Below are 22,496 nucleotides of genomic sequence, written 5' to 3'. Positions count from 1 at the left end.
CAGAGGCAATGCTATTGCTTCACAGCTGCTGGTTAATGCTTTATATATATATAAAAATGATATACAACAAGTCGCATCTGTGAACCAAGTCATTTACGAATGCAGACTTTAGACGTACCGTAACACGCCAACATTAACCGATAGGTTATATGATGTAAGATTTGTTTACATAATTAACAGATAAATAAATAACATCCTCTTTCCCACTTTTACGTTTAGTTGTTACAACGATAATAACAGGCATAAGTATCCATGTATGATATATATATATATATCAGAATTTAATAAAGACAAATTTGTCTTTATTAACTCCTGATATATATTATATATAGTATATAATATATATATTATATATGATATATATATAATATCATATATATATATATATATATATATTATCGACACGTGATGAGCGCTCCTCGTAATATAAACAACACAATATAAACCGTACCTACTGAAACAAATTTCACGAACCGTATATCGTTAAGCTGCCATGTACAATATGCTAGTACAGTTAACACATCACTTACCGCGTCCGCTATATACTAGCTTTCCTTCGAATAAATACACATTTGTGTAGCACAAACAGTTAGGGGTAGGAATATGAACTTTATTCCTCTCAGGTTTCCGACAGTGTACGCTGTCACTTCGCGCCAAATGATATTCTACAAGAGATATCTCCAGCCCAACATACTACACGTAAATACATATACACACACAGACAGTGATCTTCATGGCGTCATTTAACTTCTCGCGTAATGTGCCCGCACATAACATATAACTAAAGTGATTCCAGTCACAATTGGATGTGATCTCAAGTTAATGTAATAATCGGGGGCATAGAGCCCGCCGACGAAGGTGGATTTCAACTGCAATGAGTTGTAAAGTTGATTAAACCTTAATAAATGAATAGAAGCCATAACCGCAGTGGTGTCACCCGTGGTTGGCTTTCTTATCGTGTGATCACCAGCTCCACTACCCGAGGCGGTCTGCAGAGCTTCCATCATTACTGGGTTGCGCTCCTTATTAGGTGCCGTCACAAACAGTTCATCTTTCTTTCTAGCTGCAATCATCACTGACTATCATTCCACATAGCAGTAGTCACCGTTAGTTAGCTCTGTTCATATCCACAGTCAGTAATAGTTGTCATCTGCCATAGCTGCCATCAACGTTGGTTCACATCCACGATATAGCTCCTAGTTGCCAACAGTTAACCATGCCCTGTAGCTGCCATTATCACAAGATAATTCCTTACGTAGTCGTAGTCACAATAGTTTAATTCCTGGATAGCTGCAGTCATTCATACTTAAGTTCCATTCTAGCTGCCATCACCACTGGTCAATCTTCATTAAAGTTGCCGTCACTAATGGTCACCTCTGCCCATAGTTGCAGTCATCAACAATAAACCAGGCCCTGTACGTAGCTGCCATCATCACAGGATATCTTCCTACATACGTGTAGTCAGAAATAAATAACTTCATTCATAGCTGCCATTTCTATCGGTTGACCATCTCCTCCATAACTATAGTCAAAAATCGTTGACCCGATCTTCAACGTAAATCTCAAATTGCCAACCTTCGCCGAGCCCTTCCTTGGTTGGTCTACCGCAGACGGTCACTATCCGCAGCCACCAATCGTGAAAACATCGCTAATTCTCAGCTAGCGCTATCTTGTTGCCGATTATGGAAGTCGTTCCCGCCGGAATGCAACAGTTGAAAGTAGAGACGTGGTTACGCTATGATGGCGATGTCACACGGGACAGTCTGAGGGCGCTATGCACTGTCCATCATACAGCACGCGATCCGCCGAGCATCGGCAACCTGCCAAACATTGAGCAATTGATAGTTACGTTTCAAACAACATGGGCGGAGGAGCTACAATAATGCTGAAATTGAAGAAATAGGCAGGCAGATAATTAGAATTACATTCAGGAATATTACGATATGAGAGAGAAGAAATGTCATGCTAAGAATGGCTGTGTTAATAGCACACGAGGACTGTTTCATGACTGTGTTATATTGTTATATTAGTTTGCCAGTCGTCAACGGGATCATATGGTGTAGATGGGTAAAATGCAAATGAAGTAACTGGGGCGCATGCTGCTAGCACTAACATTGTAATCAAAAGTATTATAAAGTATCGATGAAAGTATCACTAAGTTCAAATACGGTGCACGTTAATGAAACTGACTGAACGTGACACACCAATTATTATTTTACCATGCTGCCAATTTCCCTCACCCTATCTACGCCACAGGCAACATATGGCGACAGAGTAAGGGTAGCAGATATGAGTAAGTGTGCTGGGGCTACTCACCTGGTACGCAGGGTTTGTAGCACTCCGCGTTGAGCTTGCTCAGCGCCACCTCCTTGTTGGCACACGTCCTGTGACAGGGAGGCCCGCACTCCTCCCATATTAAGCCGAGCTCGGTGTCACACTGCTCATCTGCGCACATAGCATAGCGCAACGCGTGTTTTAAGCTCAAAGCAAACACACGTAAACATATCATATATCATATTCAGCTGTAAGATATAGGCTAGAAGCCTGTTAGCTTGCTCCCGAAATTTCGCGGAAGTTGGAAGGGATTAAATAAAAGAGTCTAAGCGGATTCTATCCGAGAATGAATCGCACAAGTGAATCTATATACCCCGTTGATGCGAGTTATTGGGCATTGTAAAGCTTCACAAGTACGTCACTACGGTGCCGACGAGACCGCAGTATTGCTGCAACCACACAGCTCCACTTTGATGTGGACGCAGAGTAACGGTGTTGTCACGAAGCTTTAGCAAGGCCTCGACCTGGTTCTAACAGCCTATACGGGGAGCAGACATTTTGCTGGATTGATATTCTGCGTTGGAGACAACAGCACGAATTCGCGCACGGTTCGGTCTCCTAGAAACTGGAATTGGAGGTTCTGCGATCACATTTCGCCTCTGCCAAGATGGCTATCTCGTCAAAATCATCCACGATACACGACTATCGTGACGCCCACTCCGCCGTTAGGCCAGCCACGACCTCAGACTCACCACAGAGCGCCTCTGACCTCCAGTTGAGCGTGACGCCGGCCTGAGCGCACTCGAGAGCGTAGGTGCCGAGGATGTCGCAGAGACACGGCTCGGTGTGTGCGCATGCGCACAGATCGTAGACGCACGACGCGAAAAACGGTTCTGGCGAGACGACGCGGTGACACGGCCGGAAGATCGGACCCTGGTGGCGGACATCGTCATTAGAAATGGCGACTAGCTACGGTCACGCCACCCCACGGCGTGACACAGGCGGGAAAATTGCGACGAGACAGCCACGAATGCAGACGCTAACAGTTGACGCTGGTATCACCAATTATGGCAACTAGTTATGCGAGCGCCACCTGGCGAATGACGGACATTAACATTGTAGTTTAATACGCTTAAGAGAGGCAAAACATGACATGCCTACAGCATGCAAGTAAGATATGAATTCCCCATGGGTCTTCTTTTATTAACACGTTCCTCGTACATTGTATTACCTACAAATCATGCAAACCATTAGGAACAACATGACTACTAGACTACAGCGCACACATGTAGGCATCATTACTCTAAGGTCCTACCGAGTAGGTTCCTAAAGTACAATACTAAATTAGTAATTAATAATCATGTATAAACACTAAGGTCCTACATGGTAGGTTCACGAATGCCGAGGGTTCACAAGTGCGGGCTTATTATTATAGGCGTTGGCTGGCCGCATGTAGGGGGGGGGGACTTACGCGAATGACGGCGCATTTCGTCGTTGCCAGCTTGCGGGCAGCGTAGCCGCCCTGCACACAGGGGTCGATGTCGATCGCATCCTTGCACTGCGACTCCCTGCTGCTGTCAGGCACCTTCCACGAATTACCTGTGAAAACACGGAAGTATATATGCGCATGTAGTGGGCGCGGAACACGATAGAATAGCTCGCTGTTTGCCGAGGAGGGGGAGCAGAAGACATAGCTACTGCGTTCAATGGGTTTATACAACTAATATGTGTTTATACAACGTTAATACTCCCGCGTTGTGAACAATGCAGGCGTTGACATGAGTTCAATGCATTGTCATGAGATTACATACCGGGGGACACGCGTTTGTGCGGTTCGTGACGTACGAGGGCGCAGCAAACGCTTTACGCACTCACCGAACACAGCAGCAGACGTTGTCAGGTCACCTGACCTCATGCGCAAGTCGTCTGGCGGGTAGCTGTTGTAGTTTCCGCACAGTCCGCACATCTTTCTCATGTAGGCGGGCTGCACACTCACCTCTGCGTAGCTGTCGCCATTCCACAGAACCTAAAGATGGAGAATAAAGACATAGTAAAAATAACAAAATAATGAGATGGATTGTTATTAAACATTGCACAGAAACATGCATTCAGGTGTTTCTATTTGGGATACAATATTACTATACGATTATTACGATTTACTATATAATATATAGTAAATAAAATACACTCGCTGAGACAGCAGCAGTAACGATGGATATGTTAATGATAACCATGTACCATAAGGAGGAGAATTATTGAATTACTGACTTTATAGCTGTATAAGATTACTGTTGTTGTTGTTGTTGTTGTTGTCATCGTCGTAGTCGTCGTAGTTGTCGTCGTCGTTCGCCAGCGTGTCGTAATGCGTCGTCGATCGCGTCGTCGTCGTCGTCGGGCTCGCGCGCGTCGTAGTCGTCGTCGCCGTGTCGTAGTCGCTCGTCGTCGCGTCCGTACGTCGTAGTCGTCGCGTCGTAAGTCGTCCGTCGTCGCGTCCCGTAGTCGTCGGCGTCGTCGTGCGTAAGTCCGTGCGTCGTCCGCGTCGTAGTCGTCGTGTCGTAGTCGTCGTCGTCGCTTTCGTAGTCGTCCGGCGGTCGTCGTCACGTAGCTCGTAGTCGTCTCGTCGTGATGTCGTTCGTCGTCGTGCGTCGTACGTCGCGTCGTCGTCGTTGTCGTCGTCGTCGCGTCGTCGTCGTCGTCGTCGTCGTCGTCGTCGTCGTCGTCGTCGTCGTCGTCGTCGTCGTCGTCGTCGTTGTTGTTATTGTTGTTGACGACGATGATAATGATGTTGTCTCTGGTGGTGATATTGAAGTTGATATTGGTGATGGCAGATACCTTCATTCCGACATTCGTGGTGAGCATGATGGTATTCCCAGTTTTCTCCACCAGCACCTGTGGGCGATGCAATAGGGGCAGGTCGACGTCTTCGCCATTGACCCTCACGCGACCTTGCCGCAGCAGGTCGTAGACGGATCCAGCTATCTTCACAGTCACCGACTCCGTCCATGCCACTGACCCGCGGTGACCTCGGTCAGTGTTCACAACCTAGAATCACGACGGCAGAATTCGGCTGATAGATCCTGATAGATAGACGACCCAATTTCGTTTCGCCATATGGGGGCACATGGGCACACTGGTTTTAATATAATTGCGGAGTCCACTCATGTGTTCACATTGTAAAGACATTGGAAGGTACAACTTCTTACACTATAAACTATAACACTATAACAGAGTGTTTAAAGTGATAATAGGGCCGTAACTGAACAGCTGCTTGAGTTATTGTATAAATAGAGGATAATGCTTATATCATTATGTACATATTTGTTTATTATCGTCTCTTGATAGTATATATATATATATATATATATATATATATAATATTGCGCGCCATAAAAAAGATTATACAAATTTGTTTCTCCAATCTCGGTTAAAAACGTGTTATAATGAGATTATGTCCACCACTAAAAAATCTAACCGCAGGTCACTGGCGCGCTGACAATTTTGTCGGCTATGTGTAGAATGGAGTATAACTGTGCGCGCGCGTACATGGCGGTGACAGCTTACATTCTACCCATGCATGAAATCATTTGGACTTAGATAAATTGAATTAGCAGGCAGTAAGTGCAGAGCTAATAACGCAAGCATTAGGAGTTTCGTTCACTATTATTCTTCGACTTCAATTACGTTATTTTTACTATTTGTGTTCGCTACTCGTGTATTTGTGAGTGTGCACATGCACGTACCTCCACGGTGAAGTTGCCCGTGACGCAGTCGGCTGCTAGTACGTAACGACACGTACCCTGGAAGTGCACCATGTTGCCGTCAAACGTGCGGTAATGCGGGTCGCCGAACCCTACGCACGTTACTGGCCGCGTGATACACCTAGACAACAAGCAGATTATGTAAAGCCAGGAGACCCGCATGCACACACGCGCGCGCACGCACATACTTGTACACGCGCGCGAACGCCACGTACACGCTAGCGCACACACGTGCACACACGCACGCGTGCGTGCATACATGCTCGCGCACAAACACGCACGCACGCACGCACGCACGCACGCACGCACGCACGCACGCACACACGTACACACACTGTCAATGCAACTAAACCCAAAAGAAAACGGTAAATCCCCTGTAATACTTGAGCGTAACTTACTCTGGGCAGCAGGCGCCAGGAGCCATGAATGGCACTTGATCCGGCCTGCAGTTGAGCGGCTCACACGTCTGCACCGTGCACAGGTTCTCACCCTCCTCACAGACGCAATGCGTGCAGTCATCTAACTGCCACCTTTCGCCACCACTGTGCAGCTGTAACATGGCAAACTAGCTATGTAATACCCAGGCATAACCCAGTATGTAACGCCGAGGTATGTGTTTCCCACATGTTTTATGTCTAGGTGTGTAATGCCGAGGTATGTCATCCAAGATGTTTTATCTCCAGGTGTGTAATCAATCAGGATGACACACGACGACTGCATCTGTCCAAAATCTACAAGGCCGTTGTCAGGAAACATATTAGGTCTACGATAATCATCAATACGATTATAGCACATAGCAAACTTTGCAAGGCGAATATTACGACTAAAATGTTTCAGACAACGCCCCTCCCACCCATGTTCATGCAATGACCGTATGTACACTCTCTATCCGCAGATAACTACGTCTACCGATACGCTACAGCGGCTTTCTACGAGTAGACGTAATTGTTAGCGACGATATATACCGTGTCTACCTGTCCAGAGACGATGCACGTCAGGTTGCTGCGGTGCACGCACTCCTCGCAGCAGTCGAACGGCAGCAGCTGCCGCAGCTCGTCGGGCCGGCAGTGCAGGACGGGGCAAACGAGCCGACTGGTGCTGACGACGCCGCCGCGGCAGCTGTGCTGCTCGCACGGGTCCGTCATCGCCGGCCACACGTGCCCGTCGCGGAAGAAGGCGCCGTCTGCCTCCGAGTAGCACAGCTGTAACCACGGCAACGCGAGCGCGCGTGAGGGAAGGAAGTCGCGACTCGTGGCGGCGATGTGTGAACGTAGCGCAAAAACTCGCAACAACCATAGAAATATATAGAGACACTATATATATATACTTATTTATATATATGTATAGTCTATATATGTACATATATATCATAGTCTAACTAGTATATTATTTCTATGGTTTTCACGTTGATGTCGTGACCTGTGGTCACTCAAGGTCAGAACTGGTCGCTGTGCGGCGTAATGTCGTCAATGCTCACAGGACACGAAAACATGTCAACTTCTGTGTGATGGTTATTTTTTATAAATATATTCATAGTTGCTATTGGTGTCTAGGTGTCTCCTAGCTCTCGCCATACTATTAAGCCTAGCCGAACTATACTTCCGGCCCCAATCCTAACCGTACACCTAACTGTAACCATAATCATAACATTAGCTGGAACACTGATCCATACTTTAATCAGAATCACACGCAACATCTTTATAACTTATTTAATAAACGATGTATGGAGCTTGTGCAATTTCCAGTACGTATCCAATCTACACTCCATTCCGTCCAAAACATTCATAATCAACTACTTATCGACGTCACCCACCTTGCATTTCTGGCAACACTCGCCAGGTGGCATGTAGATCTCAGACTGCGGACAGTTACTCAGCAGGGGGCACTGGCGGCGCTCGCACAGCCAGCTGCCGTGCTGCGAGCAGCGGCATGTATAGCAGGGATCGGACGTCGGCACCACGTCGACGCTCAGCGCAGTGCAGCTGGACACCAGGTGACGCGCGCAGTGGGGACAGCACTGGTCGTGTGCAGGTGGCAGCACCTATAAGCACAACGCAAGGCTATCACCTACCGTTGGCATCCAGCAACATAGCTTTACATATTAGAATGCCTCGATAATGAGACATAGTTATTCCATGTGGTGTGCGACAAGCGGCAGCTCTAGATGCATTCTGTCTAGCATTCTCTTTCTATTATGGCTAACAGCGCTGTAATGTCGCGTCGTACATCGCTATCAAACCGCCAACTAAAAATGCCGGGGTTGCGAATATGGGTAAAGGCTGCTTCCTGTACAAAACTACTGGATAACCTCGACGTACTATGAATGTCTAACAGGCACAAACTGCATTGACGCTAACACACAAGCTCTATGCCCAACAGCGATGTATTAGAACTATATAGAAAGAACATACGCGTTATATCCTAGGCAAAGTCTGTGTAAAAATTATATAGGCGAGGTCTGATACTTGCTGTACACGTATAACAAATTATAACCCTGCTTTCTTCAATCTATATACATCACTGCTATGTCTAAACCAGGACGTACATCGTAAGCGATATCTTGCAGTGTATGACTGAAGCAATAAATGACCTTTACCTCGTCAGCTGGGCAATCGAGCAAGGCGGGACAGGTCTCTTTCCAGCACTGGAGGGCCCCTCCCTCGCACTGACATGTCTGACAAATGTCGTTGTCAGGATGGAATACTTTGCCGCTGATGTGCAGTGCGCCCTTGTAATAGCAACCTCTGCAGACTGGGCAACACTGTAGTGAAAACACATGCAGTGCATGTCACGTATCGAGAACGTATATGTCACCCATATGTTACAATATAATAGCTATCCCCTGCAGCATAGGCAACACTGCGGAGAGAATACAGATGATGAAACCATACAAAATATTAAAAACTTGACCGTCTAACATATAAAAGTATGTGCAGGGCACGCGTGAAATACAGCTTGTTCTGCTAGCACCTATGACAAATACGACATACGCATATACGCTCTCCTATGACACTATTTGTCATAGGAAGAATCTTCCTATGACAAATACGACATACGCATATACGCTCTCCTATGACACTATTTGTCATAGGAAGATTCTGCAGGTGAGAAAGGGTGTCATGCGTGTGTTGTGCGCATCATAGGAGTTTAGGAGCGCTATTATGAACGCAAGCAGTGAATTTCAGCTGTAAAGAGGAACGAAGTTGACTCGCCAATAGTTGTCATAGGAAGAATCTTCCTATGACAAATAGTTTCATAGGAGAGCGTATATATGCGTATGTGGTATTTGTCATAGATGAAAGCAGAATATGTTCTGAAATGTTAGCTACACGGAAGCTGTGCCTGTGCAGGTGTGCTTACCTGCCGAAGTGCAAGAATATGAATGCCCACCTGAGCACATACCTGCTTAGACCTCACGTATAGATGCGGCGAGCAGTTGTACTCACCTGACCAGGTCTAAGGAAGGAGCGAGCGCATGGTGTCATGCAGTGTTTCCGCGCACAGGTGACAACGCCCTGGTGACAGGTGCACTTGACGCACGAGTCGTGCTTCGACGGCCATATTGCGTGCTCCTCGTACTCCTGACCCTCGTAGGAACAACCCTGGCAGCGTTCGCAGCATGACCCCGGGTCACGAATCCTGAACTGACAGCTCAGCTCCGCACATTTATCTGCAATCGTGCACAGCCATTGTTGGTAGAGAATCGCACGTCTTATTATTATTATTATTATTATTATTATTATTCTTATTATAATCATTATAATGTGTGTGTGGGCGTGCATGCGTGCGTGCGTGCGTGCGTGCGTGCGTGCGTGCGTGTGTGATACTGAAACTATATATACATACATAACTGAGCACTAAATCCGAACTAACCCAACATGAACACGTTGACGGCATATTCCACGAGTTAACCCTGCTTCTTCATAATAATAAAATCATATAATCATAAAGATATAAGGATTCCAATTATTAGGGAATATGGCAGACAGCCATGCTTTTGTTGGAGGGATGTACATCTATAGCCTAATCGAACGGTAAGGTGTAGGATAAAGGCAGTCACCTGCGGTGCAGGTAACGCTCCCGTCATCACAGACGCACGTCTGACACGGCCCGGGTTTGAACAGTTGCTTGTTCGTGTACGTCTGATGCTTGTAGTAGCAACCGTCACACTGGGGACAGCACTTGTCGGGCACCGGGTGAGCACACGTGGCCGTGCATGGTCGCCTCACGCAGTGTACGGCTGTTCCTGTATCCACGCAACGCAACGCGCGGGGTCAGAGACAGATAACGACACAAATAGCGCTGCCAAAAATGTCACATTACAAGTTGGTGCGATTGTGATAATGATAACTTGTGCCAATTAGTACGGAAAACAACGCCAGCAAAATGTTCACATTATAACATCACCAAGAAACGTTACCGAGTAATATAACAAAATACTCATATTTTAGCGAGGGTCAAATTATCAATGAGGATGTATGTAAGAAACACAAGCATGCGTATTACTGATAGTATCGACATCTACGAGCCGGTTCTTGACATTAGTAAATGCAAAGATACATCGTTATTGAACGGGTACGGGTTGAGTGATGTATAATACACAAATGACGAAAATTTACACACTTCCTATCTGCTAAAACTACAATAGTTACAGTGTAATTATTATACTTTACCTATTATTATTATTATTATTATTAATATCAGCATCCTCATCATCACCATCATCATCCTCATCATCATCATCAACATCAACATCATCATCGTCGTCGCCGTCGTCATCATTATCATTATTGTTATAAGAATTATGTGTGAGATTAAAAACCGGATACGTCGGGATTGGCCGCTTAATTAGCTTCAGTTTCTTTCAAAACCCTGCAAACGATTTATAGACTAGATATGAAGAGGTGCAATTTAAGGTAAAGACGGCAGCACCTCGGCAGGTGCAGTTCTCGCATCTGTCCGCAGGATTGGGAAAGTTCTCTCCATCGCGAAACGTCAGACCGTCGACGCTGCACTGCGGACAGATCGGGCAGCACTCGTCAAGGGGCAGCACCGGGTTGTCACAGTCCAGGTCGGGGCACGTGAGAGGCGCGCAGGTAACGTCACCTGGTGGGGGAAACGAATGCATGACACGTGTCGTTCATATGCACAGTGTCGGCGCATAAGAGGTTCAGCAGTTGATACAGGGTCGCGTGACATAAATGCGCATGCGTAATGGTAATTAATGTTAGGAATTTCCTCAATTAACGAAAGGTGTCGTATCTGATCAATTCCTTAAAAATTTATGGTGAATATCTTATGAAAGCGATGCGTTTACCCATCAAATGACAAACTGCCTGTCAACAACCCATGACAATCCAGCAGAAACTAATAAAAGAATTCTCACAACAAATTAAAAGTAATTCGCTCGATATCTGACTCACCATTGACGCATGCGCACTGCTCACAACCTGCTGAAAAATCGCTGCCGTTCGTGTACTCCTGCCCGTGGTAGAAGCAGTCCGTACACGTAGGACAGCAGGCACCATCTACCAGCTTGGGGTGCGAACACGCAGGGCAGGGTTTTAAACCGCAGTTTGTGTAGCCGTTCCTAATAAAGCAGTCCACACGAAATTTATGAGAAACTGCGCGAATTATAGGATTGCATTTGCATAGAGTAGGATCTGGAAGCTATGACGGATTAACCAACACAAGTTCATATATATAAGAAGTAACGATCGAACAGAATCAGACTAAAATTTGACATAAGCTCTCATACAAGGTTCACAATTTATCATAGCTCACGGTAATGCAATAGAATAGATAACATCATTCTCATATAGTCACTAGATATATAGCCATATATCACTATATATGTCACAGTTAGACCACGTTTATTTTATACCTGCAGGTGCAGAGTTGGCATGGATGGCTGGGTGGAACCCAAGATTGCCCGTTCTCAAATGCCACTCCGTCGTACAGACACACGTTAGAACAAACAGGACAGCACTCCCCTGAAAAAAATATATAGGTAGCTAACTGCAGAGCCGGAGTGACCGGAGTCCTAATTATATTATTTAATATATCTCTTAGTTATTTGCTACCATACACAACACGAAGTTTTACCGAATATGGTTCTAAGCACCCATTTTCATGCGTGAGCTTGTAATCACAGTTACTACCTTCACACCCTAATGTGCTATTAACACGTGTGCTCTTACACATCGTAGCGCTCATCACGTGGCATATCTCTTCTAATTCAGCAAAAGACAAATTATATGTTGTTGAGAGCGCTTTCAATACGCCAGATAAAAATGTTAAGAATGACGTTATTAACTTGAATATTTAGTGGTATATATCTGGTATTCTATAATGAGCGCAGGTTACATATTTTATATAGTTAATTTATTTAACATATATATTCTAGATTTCTAAGCCGCCTTGGTAGGTTATCCTTTAACCATCTTTGTTGGTGTTATTCAGGTCACGCAATATTTTGCCAATGAAACCAGGACTGGTTACACTAGACGACGAGGACTGTCCCCGGTGGCACTTACAACCCGACCCTGGTCATTTTTATGCAGAGAACGGACTATGTAACACGTGTAGCGCAATGTTTATTGCAGAGAGGACGCTCTGAATGATGAAGATAGGATTGAACTAGGTCAACGGCTAGTGGGCCTAATAGTTTTTAGGTCTTACAATAAAAAATAAAAACAATTCCTTTATTTAAATCCACCAACATTAAACGATGACATTACGATCATACCTGCAGGTATGTATGTGCTGGAGCAGGACAGGGTGGGACAGTCTAGGGTGTGGCACTGCATGTCCCCGCCGTAGCAGCGACACACCTCACACTTATTGGCTGGATTCGTTAGACTGGCACCGGCAGCGTAGACCTTGTCCAGGAACAGGCAGCCGCTGTCGCACGTCTGCCCAAAAACAAGTGCGGAACAAATGAACATCCGGCTCCACAAAATAAATCCTACTCGATCTTTATTGGCTGCTCGGGCTGCTCGGGTTACTAACTTGGCAACGACTAGCTTTGTCTTTGACCGGTGGTTAATACCAAAGTGGATTCAATGTTCGAAAGGTCATTGAAGAACCGGCGTCACTGAATAAGTACTTTTGGGTCCCGCAGCTCACCGTACGCTGTACTCGTAAAACAACTGATGTAATTTTAACGACCGTAGCTGTCTTCGATAGGAAATGTGATTTATTCTTCCGTACTCAGTTCCGATTTTGAGCGAACGCGATCGTGGGAGCAACCGTGAACAGGTGAACAACTACGGCAAACGATAACCACGGTGGCCAATTATCTGACGGGACTGGCTTCACGCGTCAATGTTCATACCTGACAGCAGGCGCCATCTCGCGGGTGCGTACATCTGACGGGTGGACATGGCCGTATGTGACAGGACACCTCGCCGTCGCTATAGCAACAAAGACGTCATGTGCTATTGTACTGATGTATATATATATATATATATATGTGTGTGTGTGTGTGCGTGCGCGTGCGTGCGTGCGTGCGTGCGTGCGTGCGTGCGTGCGTGCGTGCGTGTGTGTATGTATTATTATGTATTGCTGTATTTCATTTTCATGTAAAGATTAAACAGATACTTACGACCGCAGACAAGAGTAGTATGCGTTCTATTTTGCCTGTTATACGTGAGGATTGTTTTTAGTTAAGGTAATAGTATAGTTGCTTACCTAAGGAGGTTAGACCGGTAAATTTTGCTTTAAGTAGGCAATCAATATACACGTTACAGCACCTATTTATTCTTACCTGCAAACACACTCGTTGCATTCCTCGTCCAGACTCGGGAATGTCTGCCCGTGTTTGTACATCTGGCCGTGATGGCTACACGGTCTGTTACACTCAGGACAGCAGGGACCTGGCTTAGGATCTGAACAGCTCACCAGGGGGCAGTTCTTCACCGAACACTCAACGTTACCTGGTTGAAGATAGAGTTGCAAACAACAGAAATTTACTATGTAGCAGCTGTGTAACTTATTACGTACAATGATACACAATACTAGTACATGCTAAATACAGGTACTAGATAATTATCTTTAATTATTTCGAAGTACGTTTCCTTTAACAATTCAATTGAAAAATAAGCATATATTTAAACCCCTTTCGCTGTGAAAGTGAGCCATTATTCTATAGTATTGTAAGCATATCTCACCATCTTTAGTAGCATCCAAGACGACATCAGCAGCAGATAACAATAGATATTGTTTTGTCATGATAGAAAGTTAAGAAAACTCAAACTTTAAGACAACACATTACGAATCCCGTGTTTTTATTATATATTTACATGAACAAAAAAACATGTATACATTTTCCTGATTCATATCCGATAGAGCATCATATTGCATCCAGTATATAGTAGAAGATTCTGATATTTTTCTGACAATATGTGATCATGATGATGATATGTTAATACTTAAGATACGTTACTTACCACTTTTACAGTTACATTCTTCGCATGGTCTCGTCTCATCCTCAAAGCGTTCGCCGTTCGCGTAGACCCTGTCACCATAGTTACACGTGTGGCACTCGAGACAACATTGTCCCCTGCTGGGGTGCGTACAGGCAACAGTCGGACATTGTAACGGGCCGCAGCTGATGTTGCCCTGGTGGCACTCACAGGACACGCAGGGGTCATCGGGCTCAGCAAAGAGCTGTCCGTTCAACACCAGCTGGTCCTTGTATTCGCAGCTTCCGCACTCGGGGCAGCAACCCGTCGTCACGGGATGCGAGCAGCCGACGGGCGTGCACGCGCGCTGGTGACACTCGCCGTTGCCATGGCGACACTCGCACGTGATGCATGAGTGCTCGTAGTCGAGGCTAGCTCCGTCCGCCACCTGCTGCCCGTCGATATAGCAGTCGGTACACTCCTTGCAACAACCTATAGCACGCGAAAGAGTATTCGTTATCATAGAATAAACAGTGAGATACGACTATGTTGGATCCTACTTGCTGGTATAAGACCGACAATGTGATTTCATGTGTTTTGCGACGGGTTTGACGACATATCAGTGGGACGACTTTATTTACGTGTAAAAATATGCACACCAACAAGCAAGAGGGGCGTGTGTGCTCTCCTCCACCCGCGCGCGCTATCTCTCTGTCTCTCTCTCTCTCTCTCTCTCTCTCTCTCTCTCTCTCTCTCTCGGATCTCTCTCTCTCTCGTCTTCTCTCATCTTTCTCTCTCTCGCCCTCGCTCTCTCTCTTCCTCTTTCTCTCTCACTCTCTCTCTCTCTCTCTCTAGAAAGAATTTTTAAACGCAAACGGTGGATTATTTAAAATATTATGACCCGAACGTCAACGAAACAGACCAGCTTGTACGAACAAAACAACACTTGTATCGAGTAACACAGTACGTGCGACACATTTTCTCGCGACATACTACACTAAGCCAATACACGCATAAACGCAGCTACGTATGATGATAAAAGAACGATTCTGCTTTTGCCTGCTATGAAGACGTAAGTTTTAATAAGAAACGGTGCTCGCGCGACAGTCTATATAAGTCAAGTAGGGGGCGTACCGTTCTGTACTGGATGTGAGCACCGCGGTGTGGCGCAGCGCATCTTCGTACACTGGGACACGCCCCCGCGGAGCACGCGCACCAATCACAGTTGTCCAGCGGACTGACGAAACTCCTCGCCGTTGCTCCACGTGCGGCTTGCCATAGTTGCAGTCGACGCAGGCAGCACAGCAGCCGCTCGCGCGGTGGTGGCACGCCGCAGGGGGGCACGGTAGTCGCTTACACGTCACGTAGGGGTAGTCGCACTCACACACCTGGCAGCTGTCTAGCGGGCTGGTGAACGAGGTACCGTCTCCGTACGTAGAACCCCTCAACGTGCAGACTGCAGCGGGAGAAAGAAACCGCTTCACAATACGGTGCCATGGAAACTGATACGCGCTCCATCTTGTTATTATCGGTGTGCGGAACCAATTAACGATTGCAAACGCTGTTGAAACAATCACTCGTCATACGACATAGAGTAAAACCTGCATGTGTGTAATGGCTCATAGCCACTTCCGTGTAATGGCGCGCTCTTAGGCAAATGATATCTCGCACACAGAAAGGAACAAGATCTGCACATAGCTGTTCAAAGGCACTATCCGTTTAGTCCAGAACTCCGCACACACGAGAATTGGAAGTTCAGGAAATTCGCGGGCTCCTTTAACGGTCAGGTTATTTATAACATGCTGTTATATTTAGTTAACATTAGGTTATATTAGGTTAGTTAACATGCTGTTATATTTAGTTAACATTAGGTTATATTAGGTTAGTTAACATGCTGTTATATTTAGTTAAACATTAGGGTTATATTAGGTTTAGTTAACATGCTGTTATATTTATTTTATGATTATTATTATTTGCCAGCATTGCCAGCATTGCTAGATCATATTTCTTTAACTTTTATTCAAATTGCCAATTAACATACTATAAGAATAACAGTGAAATTATGTAAAATTTGCCGAGAAGCAAATTCTTCAATAGTCAATAACTTACCATTACAAGTTGGGCAGCACTCTCCTGGCTGTGCTTTTCTACAGTTGGGGTTGTCGGGCGGACAGGGCGTGTCACACTGCAGTGTTGGGCAGCCGACTGGCTCGCACGTGATGTTTCCTGCAACGTAGCAACAGATTTCTCTCCTTAGCGATACGAACAATTCTTTAATCTCTCCCTTAAGCGATCTCTTAATCTCTCTCCTTAATCGATGTCTAGCAGAGAACCGAGTCGCGAACCTAATCTTCGCATTTAAATATAATTCGTCATGACCCAGATAACGATTTTATGCGACGTCGCCGCTCGACATTAACCCGAGTTCATGCACATAGTTACACAGAAGAATAAAATCAAGAGCTAAGAACACGAGCTGTTATTACTAGGTAAGTATAAACTAGGTACATAATACTAGGTAATACTTAGCTCTTGATAAATGACGAGGATAACGCGTACCGTGCGCACAGCTGCACGTCTGGCAGGGATCGTCGGCATGCGTGAACTGCTGTCCGTTGTCGTATGTCAGCTCGGAGACCTGGCAGCGCTCACAGACGGGGCAGCAGCTGTCCGCGGGCTTAGACGGGTGCGAACAGGACACGGGCACGCAGAGATCCTCCGTGCATACAGCCTGCGACGCCTGCAACGACACAGTGGGGTCAGTCTTTATTACACTGTCCTCGCAATAGCTATATTCTTTTTAAAAAACTTTTCTCGTTCATCGGATGGAAAAAATTACAAAGACCTACCCCAGTGTTTCCTAACCTCTATGTCGCCAGTAAAACCTGGGTCGGTAATCATTTTTAAGCAGGTCGCTTAAAGCGAAGAGTCTCCGGTCACTAATCAAGGTTTATGACAAATAAATTAATTACGAACCGCTACAATTTACTACTAATGAAGCTGCAACTAACCTTGCACACACATGTCTTACACGCATCCGCCTCATCCACCCAGATATCGCCCTCTTCGTACACAGCGACCCCTATTGTGCACAGTGGCGGACAGTGAAGGCAGCAACTACCAGCAACGACCTCCGGGTTGTCACATTGTGGGCTCTCACACTTCTCTACTGCGCATGTTACGTCTCCGTCCTGCAAATACGTTGCGGGAACACTTGAAACATCAATAGGATATATACACCCGCTCCATACTTGGAGTACAAAAGCTTAACTCATCCTGGATGAGGGCAACACATTGCATTCATGGGCTAAGTAGTAGCAATACTACCAAACAATAACCCGTTGCAACAACATAACGAATTCATTGAGCAATATACAGTGGTTCCTGCTTTATCGGGCCTCGAATGACCGGGCGCATCGCTTAAACGACATGTTTTATTGAAAAAAACTTTACGCGGATGATTTAAATCGGGTAAAAACGACAGGACTTCGATTAAACAGGATATTTCATTTAGGACAAACCTTCATTCTTTATTAAGTGAACGTTGTAAAACGATCCTAAACTTAAAATGGAAACTAACAATTCTCGGCTTTTCAGCAGATTTTGACAAAAACTAGCTCACAAAACATTTTTAGAGCTAAACTTATGTGTATTGTACGGTGGCTGTATTGAACAGCTCGTGGTGTGTGCAGACGATTGCGCTAGATACAATTATGCATGCATGTGTAACTTGAAATGTCTTCACAGCATAATTGGGACCTCCGCTGTGAAACATCTTCATGGTTCCTGACTATTCCCGATAAAACGGGGACCTCTGAACTGTTATTTTTTTCAATCATTTTGTCGTGAGACTTATTCGAATGCAGCATATAATTAGCAGGCATTCTCACCTCACAGCTGCACAATTGGCACATTCCGTCCGTGGTCATCGTAAACTTCTGCCCGTTACGGTAGTAGCTGCCATGGTATTCACAGTTGTCGCACGTGGGGCAGCATACGTCGCCACCCCTCACCCGAGCCGGGTGCGCACACCGCGGGCGACACAGTAGGTCCAGCCTGCAACACAGATTAGATTAGATTAGATTAGATTAGATTAGATTGATTAGATTAGATTGTATACAGGCGTATTACACACAGTCCTAACACCACCTAGCAGCAGTATAATGAAAGCCCCAACCATACCCGACGTTCATCGAATCGCTAGTATGGTGCCAATACTCACCAGTAACATGTCATGTCTCACCAACCTTCACCAGTAACTACGCTCACTACCATCCATCCCTCATTAGTGCCCGCCTTCATCAGCACCCCTCTTCCCTAGCACCTTCCGGCACCAACACATCATCAGAGACCTCGCTTTCAGAGGGCTGGGCGCGACTCACCTCTCGCACGTGACATCTCCCTTGTTACACGTACAGTTGATGCACGGGTGGCCATCGTAGAAGCTCTCTCCGTGCTCGTACAGTCGGCCCTTGTGGTCGCACTCGCAGGGTCCGACACGACACATGACGCTGCCGCCATCACACCTGCACTCCTCGCACGGGTCGGCAGTCCTGATCGGCGCACCGTCGGCATGGGTGACGTTATCCAGCAGACAGTCTAGGGACGACAAATGTAGAAGTACGCTGTTACTAAAGTTTGATCGCGAGTAGGGGTTGACAAACGTAGAAGCAAGCTTTCACGTATGTTTCAGAACGATAAGGGTGTAGTCTAAGGATGACAGAGGTAGAAGTAAGCTGTCATCCATGCTGCAGAACGATAATGGTGTAGTCCAAGGATGACAAAGGTAGAAGTAAGCTGTCACCTATGTTTTAGCACGATAAGGATGTAGTCTAAAGATGATATAGGTAAAAGCAAGCTGTCACCAGTGTTTCAGAACGATAGGGATGTAGTCTAGAAATGACATAGGTAGAAGCACGCTGTCACCCATGTTTTAGCACGAGCGCAGTGTGAGTAGGAAGCACTCTAAGGATGACATGGGTAGATGCAATTAGGGGATCTCACAGGATGGTACAGCGCAAGTAGAAAACTGTGCGCGTCGTAGATAGAGGTAATATAAGTTGTCACTCATATTTTAGCAAGGGTCAAATTATCAATGAGGATGTATGTAAGAAACACAAGCATGCGTATTACTGAGAGTATCGACATCTACGAGCCGGTTCTTGACATTAGTAAATGCAAAGATACATCGTTATTGAACATGTATAATACACAAATGACGAAAATTTACACACTTCCTATCTGCTAAAACTACAATAGTTACAGTGTAATTATTATACTTTACCCATTATTATTATTATTATTATTATTATTATTATCATTATTATTATTATTATTATTATTATTACACCTGTACTATTAGTGTAATACTCAACAGGTTTACCTGTGCATAGAGGGCAGCACGAGTCGTCTGGATGCACTGGGTGAGTGCAGGGCGTGGCCGGGCAGCCCCTGTGTTCGCACTGTTGCTGTCCGCCCACACACGTACAGTTATGACACTCGTCTTCCGTAGACTGCCACCAGCTTTGTTCGCTGTGACTACCGCCTAGTCCATCAATGCAGACCACTGCAATGCACACGATGAACAGTTAGTGTTCAGCGCATAGGCCACTTGCCTAACTGTGCCTAACTGTGCCTAACTTGCCTAACTGTGCACAAACGGGATCAGTTGGCACCTGTATGGGTGGCCGAGTTCAGCCATTACCTGCATAATGACAGTGTTAAGAATGTACCTAAGGGATACGATGTGTTCAGGAGCAAATTAAAACCTAGGAATATGACTGAGTAATAACGACTAGATAATTTGGGGCTTGTATAGGTAGTTTATATTTCAAATTTGTTAAATATGTCTTGTAGATGGTTGTATTATGTGGCATAGTTTAACATGCTGTTATATTTAGTTAACATTGGGTTATATTAGGTTAGTTAACATGCTGTTATATTTAGTTAACATTGGGTTATATTAGGTTAGTTGACATGCTGTTATATTTAGAGACGCTTTACCGACGCAAACACAGATTATTATTATTTGCCAGCATTGCCAGCATTCAGAGGCGCCGGAAGGAGGGGGGGGGGCGGCCGACCCTCCAATCCAAAAAGTGGAGAGGGGGGCAAAACCAAAAAGCCCCCTTCCAAAAAAAGAGGAGTGGGAAAGAAAAAATAAAATGTATGAGCTAAGACTTGTTTATTCTAACGTTCAAAAACTAATTTATACATCCATTTTAAGTTTTCGCTGCGCGCTTTGCGTGATTGACGCTCACGTCGCACACACGCGCTCATGCACACACGTCACACACACGCGCTCACGCACACACGTCGCACACACGCGCTCATGCACACACGCCGCACATACGCGCTCACGCACCCACGTCACACACGCGATCACGCACACACGTCGCACACACGCGCTCACGCACACACATCGCACACACGCGCTCACACACACACGTCGCACACACGCGCTCACGCACACACGTCGCACACACGCGTTCACGCACACACGTCACACACATGCGCTCACGCACACACGCGCTCACGCGCTCACGCACACACGTCGCACATACGCGCTCACGCACCCACGTCGCACACACGCGCTTACGCACACACGTCGCATACACGCGCTCACGCACACATGTCGCACACATGCGTTCACGCACACACGTTACACACATGCGCTCACGCACACACGCCCTTTCGCACACACGCGCTCACGCACACACGCGCTCACGCACACACGCGCTCACGCACACACATCGCACATACGCGCTCACGCACCCACGTCGCACACACGCGCTCACGCACACACGTCGCACACACACTCTCACGCACACACGCCGCACACACGCGCTCACGCACACGTCACACACACGCGCTCACGCACACACGCCGCACACACGCGCTTACGCACACACGTCACACACACGCGCTCACGCACACACGTCGCACACACGCGCTCACGCACACATGTCGCACACACGCGCTCACGCACACACGTCGCATACACGCGCTCACGCACACACATCACACACACGCGCTCAGCACACATGCGCTCACGCACACACGCGCTCACGCACACACGCGTGCGTGTGATTGTGTACGTGCATGTGTTTGGGTGTACGTGCGTGTGTGATTGTCCATGCGTGAGCGCGTGTGATCGTTGTGTACGTTCGTGCACAAGTGCCCTTGTGTCTTAATTCGACTTAAGCGTTTGATTATAAATTGCCCCAGTAATGTGTATGTACCACTGTGTGTATGGCGTTGTGCGAAATGCTTGCGAAGCTTGTAGATTGAGTGATTCTAACTAACGAGTATAGTTAGAACGAGAATGGCATGATGGCTTTGTCACATGTCAACCAGTACCTTCTGTGGTTAATTTGCATTCAAGCACATAACACAGTTTCGATGTGAGAGAGTACCAGCTCTGGACACTTCACAACAGCTGGTCTATGATTTGGTGAACAAAAAACACGCAGTATTCTACCTGCTAGTTAGTTCCTAAAACTAACTACTGATCAGTTAGCTAGAAACAGACTTGATCTACGGGACTGTTTTTACACGAGTCCTGAATGCATGCCCACAGATGGCGCTGGCCATCGTGTTAGATGTTAAACACGTGTCTATGGAGATTAAAATTATGAGGAGGCAACATAAGAAACAAGCAAAACACTATGTGTCTGTTACACCAATACGAGCAACATTTATTCATGTACTCACGGACGTATTAGCAACAGCTACAATTGACGGACGGGGATATTCTATCGATTGGAAACGAAAAAAACTCGCATGACTACGTCGTGGCGAGTGATGTATACAAACTTAAACAGCATGCGCTGATTACGACCATCCAACGAAAGTAAAAATCTAACAGAAATGAGCAAATACAGCGCGCTATATATAGACACGGGAAGCTGAGTGAAATTCGAGCAACCGCATGACTCGTTCATGGCTTCAGAAACTTTCGAGTAGGAGAAACTATTTCATAGTTGAATGGATGGATGGATGGATGGATGGATGGATGGATGGATGGATGGATGGATGGATGGATGGATGGATGGATGGA

At 46.0% G+C, this 22,496-nt stretch overlaps 1 protein-coding gene and 1 long non-coding RNA gene across 2 annotated transcripts in view; both read right to left on the bottom strand.

Annotated features, from left to right (window-relative positions):
* Window positions 1-405: 405 nt before the first annotated feature.
* The window catches only part of LOC106815980 (kielin/chordin-like protein), a 28,176-nt gene continuing 6,085 nt past the window's right edge, over window positions 406-22,496 (bottom strand). The window contains exons 7-33 of the mRNA XM_014820518.1: window positions 20,087-20,141; window positions 19,821-20,003; window positions 18,820-19,036; window positions 18,328-18,493; window positions 17,449-17,628; window positions 16,997-17,177; window positions 16,547-16,663; window positions 15,654-15,893; window positions 14,483-14,929; window positions 13,801-13,969; window positions 13,369-13,447; window positions 12,781-12,946; window positions 11,456-11,656; window positions 10,965-11,138; window positions 10,093-10,278; window positions 9,479-9,702; window positions 8,629-8,793; window positions 7,846-8,073; window positions 7,007-7,234; window positions 6,431-6,582; window positions 6,015-6,153; window positions 5,107-5,316; window positions 4,150-4,300; window positions 3,746-3,873; window positions 3,027-3,207; window positions 2,317-2,445; window positions 406-1,820 (exon numbers count right to left, since the gene is read on the bottom strand). Coding sequence (XP_014676004.1) covers window positions 1,750-1,820; window positions 2,317-2,445; window positions 3,027-3,207; window positions 3,746-3,873; window positions 4,150-4,300; window positions 5,107-5,316; window positions 6,015-6,153; window positions 6,431-6,582; window positions 7,007-7,234; window positions 7,846-8,073; window positions 8,629-8,793; window positions 9,479-9,702; window positions 10,093-10,278; window positions 10,965-11,138; window positions 11,456-11,656; window positions 12,781-12,946; window positions 13,369-13,447; window positions 13,801-13,969; window positions 14,483-14,929; window positions 15,654-15,893; window positions 16,547-16,663; window positions 16,997-17,177; window positions 17,449-17,628; window positions 18,328-18,493; window positions 18,820-19,036; window positions 19,821-20,003; window positions 20,087-20,141 — 4,767 coding nt within the window. The 3' untranslated portion in view covers window positions 406-1,749. The remainder of the gene's footprint in view (window positions 1,821-2,316; window positions 2,446-3,026; window positions 3,208-3,745; window positions 3,874-4,149; window positions 4,301-5,106; window positions 5,317-6,014; window positions 6,154-6,430; window positions 6,583-7,006; window positions 7,235-7,845; window positions 8,074-8,628; window positions 8,794-9,478; window positions 9,703-10,092; window positions 10,279-10,964; window positions 11,139-11,455; window positions 11,657-12,780; window positions 12,947-13,368; window positions 13,448-13,800; window positions 13,970-14,482; window positions 14,930-15,653; window positions 15,894-16,546; window positions 16,664-16,996; window positions 17,178-17,448; window positions 17,629-18,327; window positions 18,494-18,819; window positions 19,037-19,820; window positions 20,004-20,086; window positions 20,142-22,496) is intronic.
* LOC106815989 lies at window positions 16,576-17,538 on the bottom strand. Its single transcript, XR_001394820.1, has 3 exons — window positions 17,449-17,538; window positions 16,997-17,177; window positions 16,576-16,663 (listed from the first exon to the last, which is right to left on the bottom strand). It is a non-coding gene; the product is annotated as an uncharacterized LOC106815989 (long non-coding RNA).

The sequence above is a fragment of the Priapulus caudatus genome, unplaced genomic scaffold (genome assembly GCF_000485595.1).
Source record: "Priapulus caudatus unplaced genomic scaffold, Priapulus_caudatus-5.0.1 Scaffold30, whole genome shotgun sequence".
Lineage (NCBI taxonomy): Eukaryota > Metazoa > Priapulida > Priapulimorpha > Priapulimorphida > Priapulidae > Priapulus > Priapulus caudatus.
The sequence above is the reverse complement of the archived record's forward strand: the minus strand, read 5'-3'. Positions and strand labels throughout refer to the sequence as shown.